General features: G+C 47.4%; 2 protein-coding genes across 2 annotated transcripts in view; one reads left to right on the forward strand and one right to left on the reverse strand.

Annotated features, from left to right (window-relative positions):
* Positions 1-1145: 1145 nt before the first annotated feature.
* CYP8B1 (cytochrome P450 family 8 subfamily B member 1) lies at positions 1146-2743 on the forward strand. Its single transcript, XM_072851565.1, has one exon. It carries the CDS (start codon positions 1187-1189, stop codon positions 2717-2719), a length of 1533 nt encoding a protein of 510 aa, XP_072707666.1. The 5' UTR covers positions 1146-1186; the 3' UTR covers positions 2720-2743.
* Positions 2744-8491: 5748 nt separating this feature from the next.
* Positions 8492-17744, reverse strand: part of OBSCN (obscurin, cytoskeletal calmodulin and titin-interacting RhoGEF) — a 188537-nt gene continuing 179284 nt past the window's right edge. Inside the window, exons 112-122 of the mRNA XM_072851566.1 lie at positions 17549-17671; positions 16290-16400; positions 16004-16171; positions 15398-15520; positions 13202-13372; positions 11762-11882; positions 10852-11091; positions 9972-10195; positions 9431-9506; positions 8806-8955; positions 8492-8669 (exon numbers count right to left, since the gene is read on the reverse strand). Coding sequence (XP_072707667.1) covers positions 8492-8669; positions 8806-8955; positions 9431-9506; positions 9972-10195; positions 10852-11091; positions 11762-11882; positions 13202-13372; positions 15398-15520; positions 16004-16171; positions 16290-16400; positions 17549-17671 — 1685 coding nt within the window. The remainder of the gene's footprint in view (positions 8670-8805; positions 8956-9430; positions 9507-9971; positions 10196-10851; positions 11092-11761; positions 11883-13201; positions 13373-15397; positions 15521-16003; positions 16172-16289; positions 16401-17548; positions 17672-17744) is intronic.

The following is a 17744-nucleotide window of genomic DNA, read 5'->3' on the forward strand; positions in this document are numbered from 1 at the left end:
GTGGGGAAAATGGGGAGGGTATAAAAGGGGCTGGTTGTGTGCGTGTGCCTGCTCACGGCAGTCTGTCCTATCGCCTTATTAAATACTTTTTCTTAACTCTCTCTCCATATAATGTCACTCTCTATCCTACGTGAGGGTGCTGTGAGGTCCAAGCACCAGCGGCTGGGACAGAGGCTGCGGTGACTGGCTGCGTAGGTCAGGGTGGCAGCACCCAGAGGCAGAGTGCCAGATGGGGCACGGGGTCCTTCGCATCGTCCCTCAACTCCATCCGGAGAGTGGGGAGCAGGAGAGATTGAGAAGCAGAAGGGAAAATGGTTAAAACTGCCAGGTGCAGGGGTGGGAGCAGGAGGGCAGAGGGTTGGGGTTGCTCCACTGGCTGGAGGGGACATGAGTGACTTGCAGCTGCCAAGCATTGGGTGCACGTTCATCGGCACAGCAGAAAGTGCTGACGTCCATCTGGGTGCTGCTGCTTTCCAGCCAGGAGGTGGGCTTGGCCATTTGCAGACTCCGGACTCATCTGGTGCAAAGCAAATGCAACTGATTCAAGCCCCGATCACCCACGAGAGAAGCAGACCTGTTTTGCTTTGCCCTTGTGCGGGTTAGCAGTGCTTGCACTGTTCATTGGCAAAGCACTTATGGGGCACTGTGCGTTGGAGAACATCAAAATGTTGGAGACCCTTCCTTCTCTTGGCTTTTGAGACCAAATTAGCCCAGCTGTAACCCCCTTCCTTCAGTCCTGAACTCATTTCCAGTAGCATTTCCCACATCCACTCTTCCTCTCATTTTTTCAGCCTGCAGCGCGTGTCCACAGCCTGCTCTTAAAGGCAGAAATCACTGAGTGAAATTCTCGGACCCCTCTTTTTCAAAAGCTGGGCTCCATGCAGCCTAGAAAAGGGAATTTCCTTAAGCTGCTGTAGACCACATGCCAAAACCCACCCACCTTACACAGCAGCCCAGTAGCTCCAACTTGATTACAGCGTACCTTCCACCTTAAAAGTCTCTGTCTGTTCATCGAGGGAGAAGTACACACTGGAGCTTTCCACAGGGGAAAGGCAAACACTTGCTGCCAATGGGGACAGGGGTTGTCAGCTGTGCATCTGCATATCAGCTGCTGAATGGGAATAAAAAGCACGTTCCTGCCCCAACCTAGCTCTAGTCCAAGCTCCTGGACGGGCACAGAGTTCTCATGGCACTCTGGGTGATTCTTCTCTGTACCTTGATAGCATCACTGCTCGGTGGGCTCTATGTCCTGGGTGCATTTCGGAGACGGAGACCCGATGAGCCGCCTCTGGACAAAGGTACCATTCCCTGGCTGGGTTACATACTGGATTTCAGAAAGGACAGTTCGGAATTTCTAAAAAGGATGCAGAGAAAACACGGGGATATTTTCACGGTGCTGATTGGAGGCTATTACTTCACCTTCGTGATGGACCCCTTCTGCTTTGGAGCCATCGTGAAGGAAGCACGATCTAAACTAGACTTTAGGACTTTTGCATCTAAACTAGTCCTGCAGGTTTTTGGCTACAAGCCCATTGAAGCCAATCATAGCATAATTCATACATCGAGCACGAAGCATCTGATGGGAGACGGACTCACTGTCATGACCCAAGCCACCATGGAGAACTTTCAGAAGCTGATGCTTTTCAATGTGAGCTCAGGGGAGGAGAAGCGAGTGTGGCAAGAGGATAGCCTCTTCCAGTACTGCTACAACATCGTCTTCAGAGCCGGGTACCTGGCTCTGTATGGCACTGAGCCACACCAAGGGGCAGATAACAAGGAGAAAGCTAATGAGCAAGATCGCATCCACTCCAACCAGGTGTTCCACGAGTTTCGGAAGTACGACCGCCTCTTCCCTCGCCTGGCCTATGCTGTGTTGCCTCCCAAGGACAAAATGGAAGCTGAACGGCTGAAGAGGCTCTTCTGGAGCATGTTGTCCATTAATAAGACCTGGAAGAAGGACAATATCAGTGGGTGGATAAGCGATCAAGACCAGCTTCTGGCACAAAACGGTGTCCCTGAGTACATGCGGGTTCGTTTCAGGTTTATGCTCCTCTGGGCATCCCAAGGCAATACAGGCCCAACTGCCTTCTGGCTCCTCTTGTATCTAATGAAACATCCAGAAGCTATGAAGGCTGTGAAGGATGAGGTAGATAGAGTCTCAAGGGAGAACGGCCAGGAAGTAAAGCCAGGAGGCCCACCAATTAACGTCACTAGGGACATGTTAAACCAGACTCCTCTTCTCGACAGTGCTCTGGAGGAGACCCTGAGGCTGGTTGCAGCCCCAATGCTGGTCAGAGCTGTCCTGCAGGACACCAGCCTTAAGACGAGCAGCGGGAGAGAGTACACTCTCCGCAAAGGAGACAGGGTGGCTCTGTTCCCACACATCTCTGTGCAGATGAACCCAGAAATTCACCCCGAGCCTCATGAATTTAAGTACAACCGCTTCGTAAACCCAGATGGCACCAAGAAAGATTTCTACAAAAATGGGAAGAGGCTGAAATACTTCAACATGCCTTGGGGGGCAGGAGTGTCCATCTGTCCCGGGCGGTTCTTTGCTGTCGCTGAAATGAAACTGTTTGTGTTCTTGATGCTGAGTCACTATGACCTGGAGCTGGTCAACAGAGAAGAGGAGATCCCAGCGATAGACATCAGCCGCTGGGGATTCGGGACGATGCAGCCTGTTCGCGATGTTCGGTTCAGATACCGGCTACGCTTTTAATTTTGGAAGTCCTTGTTGAGTTGTTTATTCTGGTGTTATCTGTGAAATAAATTGTTTGATCCCATGATTATCAGATCCGTGTGGTGCCAACACTGGGTTTGGGTGTTTTGGTGTAAGCAACCCTTGTTTGCTTAACGGTTCTAATGGCTTTTCTCTTTACTTCCTTCACATGTACTGCTGCTCTGCATCTCCAGTTATTGTGGTGTTGGGTTATGTGATAAAAGCTCATTTGCACACCCACAAAGGAGCACAGACAGACAAATAGCCCTGCCAGGCTACTCCCAGCCCCATCAGCGGGGGCATCAGCCCATCAAAAGCCAATCTGCACAGGCCCAGAGGAGCACAGGGGCATATTGGCAGGTGGGAACCCAAATTAAGGACTTCCAAGGAACGAGTATTTTATCCAGGTCCCTCCCAGGACTGTCCCAGCAGAGCCCCAGGGTCCCAGTGTGAGACCCATCAAGATGTGTCCGTGGGAGCAGCCCTCCAGATCACCGTCTGGACTAAGGGAGGTTGCTGTCAAGGGAGGAGGGACATCCTATGGCATGCAGGGGAAGAGCATTTGGGGATTGCACAGGGCTTACGGTGGGATGTTTAGGATAGGAACCAAAGGTGGGGAAAAGGAGGGATTTAGGTGATTTGGGGAAGAAAATAGAGGGGTAAGGGGATAAAAAGGGCTGGTTGTGTGTAAATAGGCGGCTGGCCGTACACTTGTCTGAAAGCACACCCTGCACCCGATCAGCACAGCCTGTCCTATTGTCTATTTCCTATTTAAATTAAGGAAATTCACTTCCTTAAATTCAGGACCGTAAATCGGAAGGCCCATATGTCCATGGTGCCAGCAGCTGGCACTAGTGTGCGAGTGGGTCTGCAAGGAAAGATCAGGCCAGATGAGCTGGCAAATAAGTGAAGTGACCTGGGAGCCTCTGGCTGCACGCCAGCATTGGGACTGCATTATTTTGTTATCAGCTCCTTACCGACAGATTTATTTTCCGCATGAACTATCATTGGCAGGATGGCATCAGCTTGTGGTAAACCCCTGAAAGGTCAGAGAACAACAAATATCCTCTCCAGAGATGTAAGAATTTCCTCGAGGTTTTCAAATTGTCTTGTCTATAGTCCCCTTCTTGTATCTGATGAGATTCCCAAAGGGAGCAGAGGTGGGACGTACTGAGCAAGGACATACCAACAGCTCCTTCCCATTTCACGTTTAAGAAAAGGACAGATCTTGCCAATCTCATTTACCACGTCAGTGGGAGGAGAAGGGAGTTGCAAACATCACTAATAACCTACAATACCATTTTCATGTATCTGTGCAAGTTGGGAATGCCTGTGGTCACCTGCCTTTCCAGGGCTGCAGGAGGTTGTGCATTCAAGCCCTGTGTCTTGTGTACGGTTTCTGGGGATAAAAAAAAGCTCTGCGTGTGTGTGTGTGTGTGGATTCATCCCACCGACTGTAACACAGCTGGAGCGCGGGTATGTACAGCTGAGTCAGGATCCCCCACAGCACCAAACCAGCTCCCTGCTTTAACCCAAATCATTGTACAAGCCCAGAAATTTTGGACTCTGCCTGCTGGCTGGGAACAGGCCTGCCCTCCTGCCAGGGGCTGGCTGGCTGGGGTGCAGTGCCTGAGCCTTGGTGGGGGGTGAGCTCCTAGCGTCTTGATGGTCCTCCACCCGCTCCTCCAGCCCCGTGGGCCGATGGTGTTCCCAAAAGATGCCTATTGGAAAGTGCCAGCCCCCTCCAAATTTAGATCCCCATCCTCTGCAAAGGCACAAGGAGGCTATAAGGAATGGGATGGGGTGATGGGAAGGGGCTAGAAAACCAAAGTGAGGCATGAGAAAACAACCTCAGTCCCTTATGGGCTACAGCCACTGCGACCTTATGAGCCCCCAAACATCTCTGTTTTATCCACTGGATCCAATGCAGGATAAAACTTTGCTTTACAATCTCTGCTTTGCTTTTTTTTTCCTTCAATAATTAGGGCTCTGACAACATCAGTCCTTACAGAAGTTCAATCACAGCCTTACCTGTGCAGAGGACAGCGGATTGATTTTAACTCTGACGCTAACTTTGGACTTTGGAGATTACGTACGACCGAGGAATGAAACTCAAACATTTTCACATGTGTCCAAACATCAAAGCCAGATTCTGCTTTGTTCTGCAAAGGACGGGGTTATGTTGTAACTCCATGTCGAGGGCAAACTATCCCATATTGGCAGACCGGGCATTAACCTTGCAGTGGTGGAAATTCAGGCAGAAACTATCAAGCAGCTGTGACGGAGCCAAGGGAAACAAAAACTACCTGTAACTGCACAAGGCTTGACTGTGACAGTTAATATTCCCATTAATAATTCCAGCACCTTTTCACGACTTCCATGTTCCCTCTACAGCTCTCACCTCTTTTTTGTCACCCGTGGGTTCATTTCTTTAATGTGCTACCAAGGATTAAGCTGGAGCTCTTCCCATGTTCTGGCCAATGGTTTGACCTTTGCAAGCTCCAAGCCATGCCCAGGAATGCCTTGGGATAGCTGGGCAGGTCAGAACCATAGTGACATCCTGGCCAAGTGTTGTCCAAGGCTCTGGCAAGAGGATTGTTTTGTGTGGATGGTTTGCATGAAGGTTGTCCACTGCTAATGCACAGTATATACTTGTTGTTATCACTTGTAGGGACCCCAGGTCAGAGTTGAGGGGGGAGGGATGGGTACTGCAGAAACATGGACTGGGCTTGGGAAAGGGGTATAAAAATAAGGACAATGACAATGATTCAGCAGAAAAATCTGGCTTTACTTCCTTGTCAGAATGGTTTATTTAACCAAACAGTATTGTTTATAAAAGACTTCAGACATGCTCAAATGCATGCAGTTGTGAGAAGCAAAAAAAAAAAATTCTCTTAATTTGAGTCATATACGGAAGAGCGTGAAAGCTCCAAATGAGTTAATCTGCAATTAAGTTTTATGCTTAGATGGGTTGTCCCCTGGCACTGAACTTTCCATCCCAAAGTGTACCAGCAGGAGTAAAGAACTAGCCTGTGCCAACAGAAACCTTACTGGATTTGTAAAAGAAGTTAAATTGGAAGGAATCCAGGGTCTTGGAAAGTGTATTGGGGGGAAGACCTCACGGCAGTGTCTGTCTCGTATAACTCCTCTATCCTCCATGAGAACTGAGCATGGAGTCTGGCCCTAAAATCTTGGTTTTCTCTCCTGTAGTGCATAGTGAAGACAATATTACTTCGATGTTCAAAGCTTTACAGTCTATTGAGTCAGTGTCTGCTCTCCACAGCACAGTGAAAGCTTCTCTTGCCACAATTCCTACTCTGCACACTGTGCAAGGGATGGAGTGATGATGCTGCACACTTCAGATTTGGAACAATACGGGTTAAACATGTTAAAGACCACCCCTGGTTAAACAGCATCACTTCTAGTATTAAACTGTAATGCATTAGGGACTGTTTTCCTGTCCTCATTCCTCTAAGCACAGCCAGATACGGCTCTGAGAAAGCCTCTGCTTACTGCTGCTTGTAAGGAAAATTGAAGAAACCCAACAGCACCAACAGATACATCATTCACTTCAGAGAAACTCAAAGGAACACTGAGGTTATAAGTACAAAGCAATGACACAGCTAACACCATCCTTTGCAAAGGAAAGCAGATTTTGAAGGAGAAAGAGGAACATGAAAATTCAGGCTTTTTTTTAAGAATTAAAACACGCAGCATTTACCGGTGACACCGCTGCCATGGGTAGATGCACTCCCCAGAGAAGAGCAGCCAAGTTTCAAAGTGGCAACGTCTCTCAGTGGTACAACACCTGCATGTAACCAGGTCATGGTCACTACTGTGTGTGCTGCCTTCACTGTCCGGCGGCCAAGTTATTCCCAGCAAGTCACAGCATATGCCGAAATACCCTGTGGCAGGCAGGATGCACTGATCCAAACTCAATGAAGTCAGGTAAGATGGGGGAGCATTTTTGATGGGGAGCAAAGCAAGTCTGCAATGAACCACTCACACCACCGGCTGACAGCCTTGGATGTGCTCAAAAAAGGCTTTCTACCCAAGCCCATTTTAGCCCTGCTTGCGAGGAAAGCCGTACAACTAAATGCTCCGTGTGCTGGCATCCTGGCCGTGGGGAACATCTTTCCTAGAGATGCCCATACACCAAGTCACAGCAGCTTGGTTTCTTCAAGAGTTGTTTCTATATGTTTGGTTTTTAACACGTTTTTAAGACAATTGATGCAGGTGCAGTCAGGCAGGTGAGGGGTTACTGTAAGATCCTATGTGATGGGTAAGTCTGTCATCTAGGTCTAATGGGAGACTTCAAATACGTGCCCCAAAAAACAAGTTTTGCGGTGTTTTCAAACCTTGAAACCTTTGAGGAGCTCGGTCAGCTCTGCAGTCAAAACAGTGCAGGTGCCCATGGAGACCTGGTGACCTTCCATGGAGAGCTGGTGACCTTTCCTGGAGAGCTGGTGACCTTCCCTGGAGCCACACAGCATATTGAGCAGCAGGCTGGGCTCTAAGGGAGCAGGAGCTGGGCCACCTAAGTGTAGCGGCATATGGACGGTCAACTTGGGCCCCAGGGAGAACAGCAGCTCTTCTCAAAGCCAAGCAAGCTATGGCCTCTTGCAGGGGTAGGATGAGGAAGATGTGCAATTTATCAGTTACTGGAAAGGCCCATTGCTGCTGCCCTCTCTGTACACACCTTGTGCTACAGGGTCGAGCTACAAGGCTGCTTTCATGGAGACTGGCTCTTGTGTCTTGTGACTTGGGCAGGAAAGAGTTTCCTCATAGAGTACGCAAATCCCTGGTTAAAATCTCCTCGGTGGTACCACTGTCACACACGTAACACATATACCTCCTCCCTTTGCAACCTCTTTTTGCTCCACAGCTAGAAGAGCTCTCCTTTAGCCCCGTGTTTAATGTCAGGTCAGGCCCCATGGGGATGGTGAAGAACTTGGCCAGGTAAGCGACATGCTGAGCCTGGCTGCCGATGGATGCTAGCAGAATCCCACCACTCCAGACTTGTGTCTGGCACTTGGCAAAGACATGGGATCAGGACAAGTCAGGTTAGGAAGGAGCTCAGGAGGTCTCTAGACCAACTTTCTGCTCAAAGCAGGGTCAGCTATTGACTCAGGCCAGGTTGCTCAGGGCTTTATCCAGTTGGGTCTCCACATCCGAAGTCTGAAGATGCATTGTTGTCTAACATCAGCCCCAAAAAAGTCCTTCACTCTTCCCTATTTTCCCATCACAACTGGTCATTGAATTATTTTGGATTGGAGGCAGGAGAGAAAACCACCAGTCACTCAGACCTTGCTGCGGTGGTCACTGTGGGATGAGCAGTGCAGTAACATCTGAAAGCACATCTGGTTATCACGTTCTGGGGCTAGGGGCAGAAGTCAGTACCCAGCGTTTGCACGCATGGAGTCTTTCTGACCTCAGGGAAGGATTTGCAAAGCTGCTTGGGGCTGGTAGCTAGTCCCATTCAGAAATGGCTATGCAAATCTCTCCTGGTTATTCCAGGAAGCGTGCAGCCAAGTGACACATACTGTCAAGTTCCTGTTAGTCAGCTGAGGCATGTTAGGTCTATATTTCTGTTCTTACCTTGTGGCAATGCACATAATATGGATTAATTTGCTCAGTTACGCTAAATCACATTCATGGAGAGCAGTTACCCCAGCTCAGCTGATGCACAGCAACTTGGCAGGACTATTTGGTACCAAACACTAAGTGCAGAAGGGGAGAGGGAGACAGTTCACGTCTGTGGTCACATCCCCGTCACTGTGCAATCATGAGGCCATACTTGGAGCACAGCAGACCCCTTTTCTTTTCCCGTTCAGTGAGGAAATTCCTGAGTTTGGTGGTGGGGAAGGTAACCAGTGCTTGCTGCCTGTTGTCCAAACCTGTCTCCTGGAGCCATGGGCTCTGAAGACACTCCAAGGCTGATGGCCTTCCCCTAGAACAGACAAAGGTGAGAAGGTCAGTTGGGGATCCATGCTGGGTGAGGAGGCTCCTTGCAAAGGGAGAGAAAGAAGGGACAATAGCCAGGATCAGCACCAACTGTCCAGGTGGGAGAGCAGATACCATCTTACCAGGGATTTGCACACAGTGTGCTCTGGAGAAATGACACCGCTCCCCCGGAGAGACCCGCGTAGCACCGCGTGAGCTTCACTTTCCCCTTCCTGGTCATTCTCAGAAACTCGCAGGCTACGTCAGAGCTGACAGGGTAGTTGGCACTCAACCTGCCCCAAAAGAGGAGAATTGATCAGCATGAAGGACATCGCTCAAGATGCTCCTTCTCCCAGGAATTTCCACCCAGCAGTGAGAGGAGGGTCATGACGATGCACAGAAACATCATATGGGAAAAGAAAATCCCAAAGGCCACTGTTCTTCTGTGGGTTTCATGACTTGGGCTGCTTTTCCACTTGGCGTAATTTGAATTTTCTTGTTAAAGTTGGGGCTTTTCGGATGAGGCTGAGTGAGAAACACCAGCAGCTGCTGTGTTGTAAAACAGCCTTACTCGGAGACATCACCGGGACTGGGCATCCTTGCATGGTGCAGCCAGCTCCATGCTCTCCATCACACAGACCTCTGCGGCATTGCCAAGGAGAGGGGGCACAACTGCGGTTAACTCTCTGAGTCAATGCATCTCCCCTGGCCGATGACTATGAAATTGCGTTTTTAAAGCTGCTCACAGGGAAAGAGAGACTGACTTACATGATGAAGGCTGTGATTCCGATGGACCAGATATCAGTCTGTGGGAGGGCTCCTTGCTCTGTCAGCAGTTCTGGAGCTAGAAAAGCAAACTGGTGTGAGCCAAGCTCCCCTCCAGTGCAGAAACCAGCACAAAAACAGTGGGTACTGTTATGCTTTGCTACCTTCCCAAGAGTGAAGAAGAAAAAGCTTCTAGTACAGGGAGCTGATTAAGGTAAGACACCCTCGTGGGTGATGACTGCAATGAAATCTTGAGAACATCAGGCCAAATGGCAGTAATACTATACCCCTGAGCTCTGGACACATGGATGCCAGCCAGAGCAGTGGTGGCTATGACCTCTGGCTTTGTCCTCTGTGGTCTGCAAGTGGAACGGCTGTCACCACTAGCTGCTCCTGCAAACTCACACTGTTACTGGAGGGCAGCACCTGGGAGACTTTGCTTGCTGGGGCCAACTGCTGCTTTGACCAATGGCTTGCTCTGTCTTTCTGTTTACCACAGATGGCATACAAGCCCAAGGTTGCTGTGACTGAACTCTGTACTCACCCATGGTTTCAACATAGTCCATGCACTTGTCCATGGTAATAACTTTATCTTGCGTGTAGAACTGTGCATTGCCAAAATCCAGGAGTTTCAGCAGGTTGGGCTCGGTGATGATCATGTTTTCAGATCTGAGATCCAAGTGCAGGATGCTGTGTGCGTGGAGATACTCAATAGCACTGAGGATCTGCCACAGGTAATCTCGGACCTCTACTTCTGAGTACGATGTCCTGGTAGAAGAAAGGGGATAGAAATCAGAGGTGTCCTATCTGCATGCCCAAGGGCACCATTCTACACCCACTATCATCCTCCCCTGGATGTCTAATCCCATGGGGCCCTTGAGAGTCAAGAACAAACAGCTCTACTCATTTAGCAAATCTATTGTGCATGGAGAGGCTGGTCTAGACTGAGTCAGGTTCACAGATGCAAGAGGTTCAGGAGGTTGTAGAGCTGCATGTCAGAGAAAGCAGTGGTTGTGCAGAAACCAAAATGCAGATTCCCACCATTCCCTCTCCTTTAATCAGCAGATTTCAGTAGATTCATTTCCTGCCACTGTGAGAAACAACGTGGGGGAGAAATGTGGCTTCCTGAGCCACAATAATCTCCTTGTTATGGGAGAGGGTGTTTCATATCAACTACTGTAAGCTGCTTTCAACATCTCAGCTGGGTGACCCTGAATTGTCCCTACCCCAACCTTGTAGGGAACTTAAGTAATTTTTTTATGTCACAAGAATTTGCAGAACAAATGCATCACAAACCCCGCGTGCAATGACAGCACACTGGAACAGATGGAGAGAGATGATCCAGTTTGTCAGGGGAAAGCAATAGGTGTTTTGCTCCCTACGCTAGCCCTGATGGGAAAACCCTTCTCTCCACTTGTTATTACCGTAATGCCAAAGAGTGGAGTAGCTCTGGTCCCACGCACATCTCCTGGATCAACACTAAGTGCCGTGGGCTGACGTAGGCTCCCTTCAGCTGAGCTATGTTTGTGTGGTGAAGCTTCCTCAGGACTTGGTACTCGAGGAGCACAGTCTGCTTGTCCTCTTGCCAGTAAGGGATAATTTTAGCAGCTAAAGTCTTGCCGCTTACTTTTTCCCTGCACTGTCGGACGATGCTGAAACGCCCCCTGGTACAACGGAACACAAAGGCAAGTTAAGCTTCTCTGCTACTCCTGGAAGAGCCAGGAGCTTCTCTTCTTTAAAACCCTCAGGATCCCATGCTGTGTTAGTCATCTATGCCCAATGTTGAGTTATTGCATCTATTGTCACAGTTTGCACATCCTCCTGTGTGTCTAAATTGTACAGTCACTTTAAACTGCAGGAGTGAGAGCTTAACTCCTTTGGAGAGAGAGAAGGTGGCTTATCATGTCTCGAGCAAGAGAACTACCCCCTGCAGGCAGCTGCCTCCTTCTGTTGGCAACAGAGGTTGGTGCCTATCTTCTAGGCAGAGAAAGTTGAATCCCAACCCCCTGTCTGAAACTGGTAGCTGCAAAAGTTGATGCAGCAAGGAGAGGAGCCTTTGTTAGCCCTGGGCTCACTTCACAATATTTTAAGGGGCTGTCCTGGTCCCCGGCACAGACCCGTTTGCTCTCCCAGAAAATCCACACCTGAATCCCACCAAACCAAGATGAAGATCGCTCAGCCAATGACCTTAGGTTTATATGTATTGCTGTGGAGGTGTTTTCAACAAAACACTGTGACACTAGGAGCAGTGCATTTATAAAAGCGACTTTTCTGAACTCCAGCCACATGCGGCATTTCCCTCTGGCTGGTTGAGTGCTCAGTTGGATTCATTACCTTTTGATCTCTGTTTGGAAGGCATAGGTCTGGTAGGTTGGGAAAGGCTCGGATGGTGCGATTATTTCGCTCTCTTCTTCAGTAGTAGCTGACGGGAAGTTCTGCATTGCAGCACGAAGCTCTGCAGGGAAAAAGCGACAGGGATTACATGGGAAAACACCTCTGTCTGGAAACTGGAGCCTCTCTGAGCCACCCTCCGCTATCTATGAACAACGACAAAGGTGACAGCAGAACTTTCTCCAGACAAGTCTGCAGGTTGTCTCCCGGCTGTGGCACCCAATGCTATTTGAATGCAACAGATTCTGGACTGTCCACCCAGTAATTCCCTGGTGTGACCACTCCAGACTGTGAAGTGGATCGTATGTTGCGTGCTATGATATCAAACGTCTCAGCCACTGGTTCTCATCTTCTCACATAACAAGTCATCAGGGCATGGTAAGACACTGACAAAGAATTAGAAACTTCTTTTAGTGGGATATTTCAGGGCAGCAGCTGAAACTTGTTGCTCTGGTTCTGGTACGTGGTTGTGTCCGAGTGCTCCCTGAAATATTAAAGCATCCCTTGACGCATTAAAGCATATGCTTGGAAACGCTGGGCACATTGAGATATGTTAATAAATCCTGGGCCAAGGGAAAGCAGAGGATTTAGGGTGAGTTAAAAATATCTCTGTGAACTGATTTTTACAGAATAATCCTCTCCACTGGGAGGAAATTCCAGTTAGACCCTCCTTCCACTTCTTGGCAGAAAGGATACTTCCTTTGCTACAAGGATATATTTGCTGTGGGGTTATGGATTTCTTAATTTTAAAAACATGTGAATAGTACAAAGTATTCAAACAGGTGAAAAAAAATAGTAAATCAAGCTTTCTTTACTTTGGAGACAAAATACATCTGCAAAATGGACCACAGTAGGGCCATAATTCCCAGCAGCAAACACCACAATGTTATGTATAATATAAAGACATAAATTAACTATGGAATTTAGGACTGAGTCCATAACAGAGAGCAGGTCGAGGGCTTTCACCCAGTGACAGATCGATACCAATAGGTCAATGCCTCCAGTAACACATTCGTTGTCCCAGACCTGTTTCCTCATGATCTCACATCAAAAACTGAGTGTGTCTTCAGTGGGTAATCTACAGTTTCCAGATTTTTATTTTATTATTATATTTTTATATATATTTACATATTATTTGTATTTACATATTGTTATTATTTTATTATTTGTTATATATTTACACATATTCCTCTAACTGTGTCGAGAATTAGAAAATAATTTACTTTTAAATAAGAAAGCCAAAGAGGACGAAGCCCTAAACCACCCTGAGCCAAGGGGAATTGGTCTTGATTCACCTGCTCTTGACTTCTGGGCCCGCATCCAAAAGGGTGCAATTGTTGTGATGCAGGAAAAACACAATGCTTTCTTGGCTTTTGATCTTACCTGTTTGATCCTTCCCAGTGATTTTCACTTTGGCAGATGGGTCGCTGTAAGGGCCCATTCCTGCTTTACTGGTGCAGGCTATCCTGAAGCAGTAGATAAACCCCTCGGAGAGATTTTTGGCATAGTAGCAGCAGTCAGTGATATTAGAAGCAAGAGTCATCCACTCCCCGTCTTAACCAAGGAAAGACAGAAAAGAGATTAGGACTCATTTAAGATGGTCACACCAGGGCTGGGGTTTTTTTGAGTTGTGGGGTTTTGTTGGGGTTTTTTTAATCAACTTTTTACTTATGTGCTGGGAATGTGGAGAAACAGTGGAATCTCGTAGAGTGAAGGAAAAACTGACTTGTTATGGCCAACTTCTGTGCATGGTGCCGCTCGCTGTACATGTGCCAAAATCATATTTTCTGAAATCAGCGGGTTTATATCTAATCAGTCCAAGATGTGGCAATATTGTTTCAGAAGAATGGTGAAACTTTCCTGTATAGTTTCTGTTTATCTAATTTATGCCACCGATATCTAATGCAAATACAAATCAAGAACTCCAAACAAAGGGCTAGCAAAATCACCTTTTTTTCTCTTTGGCCCTGTCTTGAATCCAGTTGAAACCATGAGGTGCAGGATTTCAGGACAGAACCATCCACTAACACCCTGCTAGCAAACTCAGTGTTTGAAACTTGGGCAGGTTTACTCAGCTTTTATGAAACTCAGATGATTTCTCAGGGAACTGAAATTGTAGGTATGTTCTGGACTCATTATTCATGGGACTAAGGTGCGAAGTAGAAAATCACCAGCAAACATTTAATGATCATTCATTTCACATGGTGCTGTGTCCCATACTTTGCCATTGCTGCTGTGCTCAAGGCTGAACTCAACTCCCTGAGACTGCCTGAGATTAAACCCATCCTTTCTTTCAAATAAACACTGGTAGACAGCCTCAAACCATAGGACAAGCAATAATTTGCCACCCCAAAAAAAGATATCAATGACTTTGCAAGGTACTGGTTGAATTAGGGGGGGTGTGTGTGTAAGAAGGAGCAGATACAGCTTAGAAACAGAGAAAAGTGTCTGCAGAAGCAGCGTGCAAAAGCCTACTGTCAAATAATGGATAAAAGAAGGAATGTTTTTCTGATTATCTTAATCCTCCTGTGTTCAAGAAAGCAGGACTTTGCATGTTCCTGCCAAATACACAGAATGCAATGGAAGATTGTAGATGCTGTTTCCTGTTTTTCTTCCTGATTGGAACAACTTGCATTTGTATCCTCCCCAAAGTCTTGCCTACAGTTGTGTCAAAAGGAATAACAATAAAGCAAGCCGCGTTGGAGGAAAAGTGACTGACACCAGCTCCGGAGTGAAAAGGCAGAAAGCTGCTGCCCATGCTCATGCTAATCCAGAAAGGAGTGCGTCTATGTTTGGAGAATTAAAAGAAGGAACATGGAGCAGCTGAATCCAAAGGGCTGTGTATGTGTGACTGCAGTAGAAATTACTATCAGACACAGCATTCATAATAATAACAGCAAAAGCAGTCCCAAGAGGGACAGACCAGGCTTGGGGATTTGATTCAAAGTTCCTGGAATTAAACAACAAAACATCCACTGACTTCATCAGGCTCTGGACCAAGCCTTGGAAGAGAACATCAAAGGCATGATGCCGTTTAGTCAAACTGTTGTCATCTTGTCCTGGCTGCCCTAAGCTTCCTGCATAATCAATGGAAAAAGAAAGCATGGCTGTTGAGCATAGGATGAGTTGCCTTTTTGATAGACCGTCTTTCTCCACAGACTGTACAGAAAGCCTGGGTATAGGACGATATTGTCTGCTGATTATTGTTGCTGGGCATTATTAGTGTATCATGTTGTCAGAACTGTAATTTGAGAGGATTACTCCGGACTGCGTATCTGGCACCAGCCATGCATATTCTTCTGTCGCTGTTCACTTTTTGGTCACAGCTTCCATGCGACCTAGTTTGATTCACACTTTAGCAAAGCCTTTGTATGAGTATGCATATTCCAGGCTGATTTAGCCAGCACGACATCTAACTTTTAGATGGCTAAATGATGACTATATGGATTTAATTCCTAACTCTAAACGAGGGAGCTAAAATCAGGCTGTTTCTGAATAAAAGTCAAACATCCATCTGGTGAAGAGATCATACAAATCGAGATGTTCCCTGCACGGTGTAAGGGCAGCACTCCACTTTACCTTCGCTCTTACACTGGACAGTGTAATGGACAGGGATGTTGGTTTCCACAGGTTTCCAGACCACCTGCACTCCATCCTCGTAGACCTCCACGATGTCAGGGGGTGGAGGGCTGGGAGGAACCTCTGTCGAGGGGAGGCACAAAAACCAGTGACTGTTAGCAATAGCACTGCTGTGACACATACCTCTACACCCAGCATCTCTCAGTTACAGATATTCTTTTTATATATATATATATATATATATATTCTTTAATGTATATTTTTAAATATATATGTACACACACACCCCCCCTAGTGGAACAGCAATTTAACTGTACCTAATTTAAACTCAGTATTAAGATTTTGAAGTCTGGTTCTAGAACCACGTGGTTACTGGAGTGGCTCTGAATCCAGGAGAGAGACTAAAGAGTGAAGAAGAGGGAATGAACCCTGCAAAATGTGCCACGCTACCAGACAGCAAGGGCTGTGGCTGTGGACTAGAGCAGGCAAGGGAGAGATTGTCCTCTGAACCTATCTGCAGAAATCTCACCTCACAGGTATTTACAGATCACATTTTTGGGCAGAAGTACTTGTAATACCTACTTCTGCAGCTACTTCTTCTCTTACCTGCTTTTCTTATGATGCAAGAGGTGGATGCTGAGCCCAGGGAGTTTGTGGCCACACAGGTGTAAATACCAAAATCATCAGCATGAACAGAGAGAATAGTTAACAGCTGGAAGTTTTTGAGTGTGGCTGAGATGAGGATCCGGCTGCTGCTGTGGACAGGTATCCCATCTGAAAAGCAGAAGATAAGAGAGATAAGTATCCTGCAAATTTATACCAAGGTGTCTAAAACCCTCCCTGCACCCCTGTCCCAGAGGTTAGGTACTCCATAGAGGGATGCCAATGTCACCTCTGAACCAGTCGATGTGCAGGGAGGATTGAGCCGCCGTCCGGCACGACAGCGTCACACACTGTCCGACGGCAGCAGCCTGATCGATGAGCTCCTCAACAAACGAAGGTGCTGCAAAGAAGAGGAAAAGCAGCGATTCAGAGTGGCCAGGAGGGCTACATGGAAAATAAGTGCACACAGGACATCAGAAAGCATTTTTAATTGGTTCAAGAACATTTCTGGTCCATGCTCTGGCATTCCTTTGACCACTGGTTGGAGAATCCCCTGGGCATTGGGCACACAGGTGCAGGAGCCCTGTTCAGCCCCATGGACGCAGTGTGACTGCTCATACATGATAATCCAGATGGATCTTGGAAGGTCCACGGGGAACATCTGCATTGCCCAGCCCTGCTGATACAGTTAAGGCAGCAGAACAGCTCAGAGGAGAGAGAGAGCATGTCACAGCAAGAGTTCTCTTCTGGCCTAGCTTAAATGTGGGGGCAAAACTAAATGGTGGTATTTCAAGGATGAGCGGATCAGATCAAGACAACACAAGAAGCGAGAAGAAGAGATAAAAGATGGATATGGAAGGAGAAAAAAACTATAGAGCATCAAATCTGCTGCTGTCTCCATGGGAAAGGGGGAGCTCAGGTTTTCTTCTGTGTTTCTCCAGAGGTTTTTCTCCACTGTGCCCAGGAGCTTCCAGCCTCACGCACCTGCCCTTCCCAGTGCTTGGCTGGGCTCTGCTGAATACTGAGGCATTATCCTGACCTCAGAAAATGCTCCTGCTAGAGTCAAGGGGAAACCTGCCTGGGCAAAAGCAAGTTTAGCTTTGCTGACACGCCATTTGGGGCTGCCCCACCATTTTTCATTTCATAGCTCTATAGCAGTGTGTCTGGCCCTTACACATGCATGTAGGACTGCGGCATAGGAATTCACAATTCCCTACTTCTGCCATCCCACCCTTGGATACTCCATTTATTCTCTTTCTAGCTTACACATAGATTTTATTCCTTTGCAGTGGCTTCCCAGAATGGCTCCAATTTGCAAGCAATGCCAAGACAAGACAGTTTTAGCAAGGACGTAGTTATGACGTAAACAGAGGAGGTTGGCTCATATTGCATGAGTTGGTCCAGGTCATCTCAAGACAATCCTTAGACTAGTCCAGGTCATCCCAAGGCTGCAGATCCATCCTTAGAAACTGGCCTCACACAGCGCTGTCGTATTCATTAGTGATACTTCATGATAAAACTAACTGATGACTTATGCAATAGCAATACCTTTCTCCTTTGGCATGAGGCTTGATAACTTGAATGACGAGAGCGCTGATTTCCTCTTCAGAGATCCTTCAGCTCCTGTTAACAGCTCTTTTTCTACTGCCTCACTTCCCAGCTCACCAAACTCTGTTTCGAGAAAGGATGAGAAGTCATTCGAGGCCATCCTTCTCCCTGTGGCATCCATTTACAGCAAACAGTT

The sequence above is a fragment of the Ciconia boyciana genome, chromosome 2 (genome assembly GCF_034638445.1).
Source record: "Ciconia boyciana chromosome 2, ASM3463844v1, whole genome shotgun sequence".
NCBI lineage: Eukaryota > Metazoa > Chordata > Aves > Ciconiiformes > Ciconiidae > Ciconia > Ciconia boyciana.

Bases quoted from the DNA above. Each gene is read 5' to 3' on its own strand.
- CYP8B1 (XM_072851565.1), top strand. From the start codon at position 1,187: ATGGCACTCTGGGTGATTCTTCTCTGTACCTTGATAGCATCACTGCTC.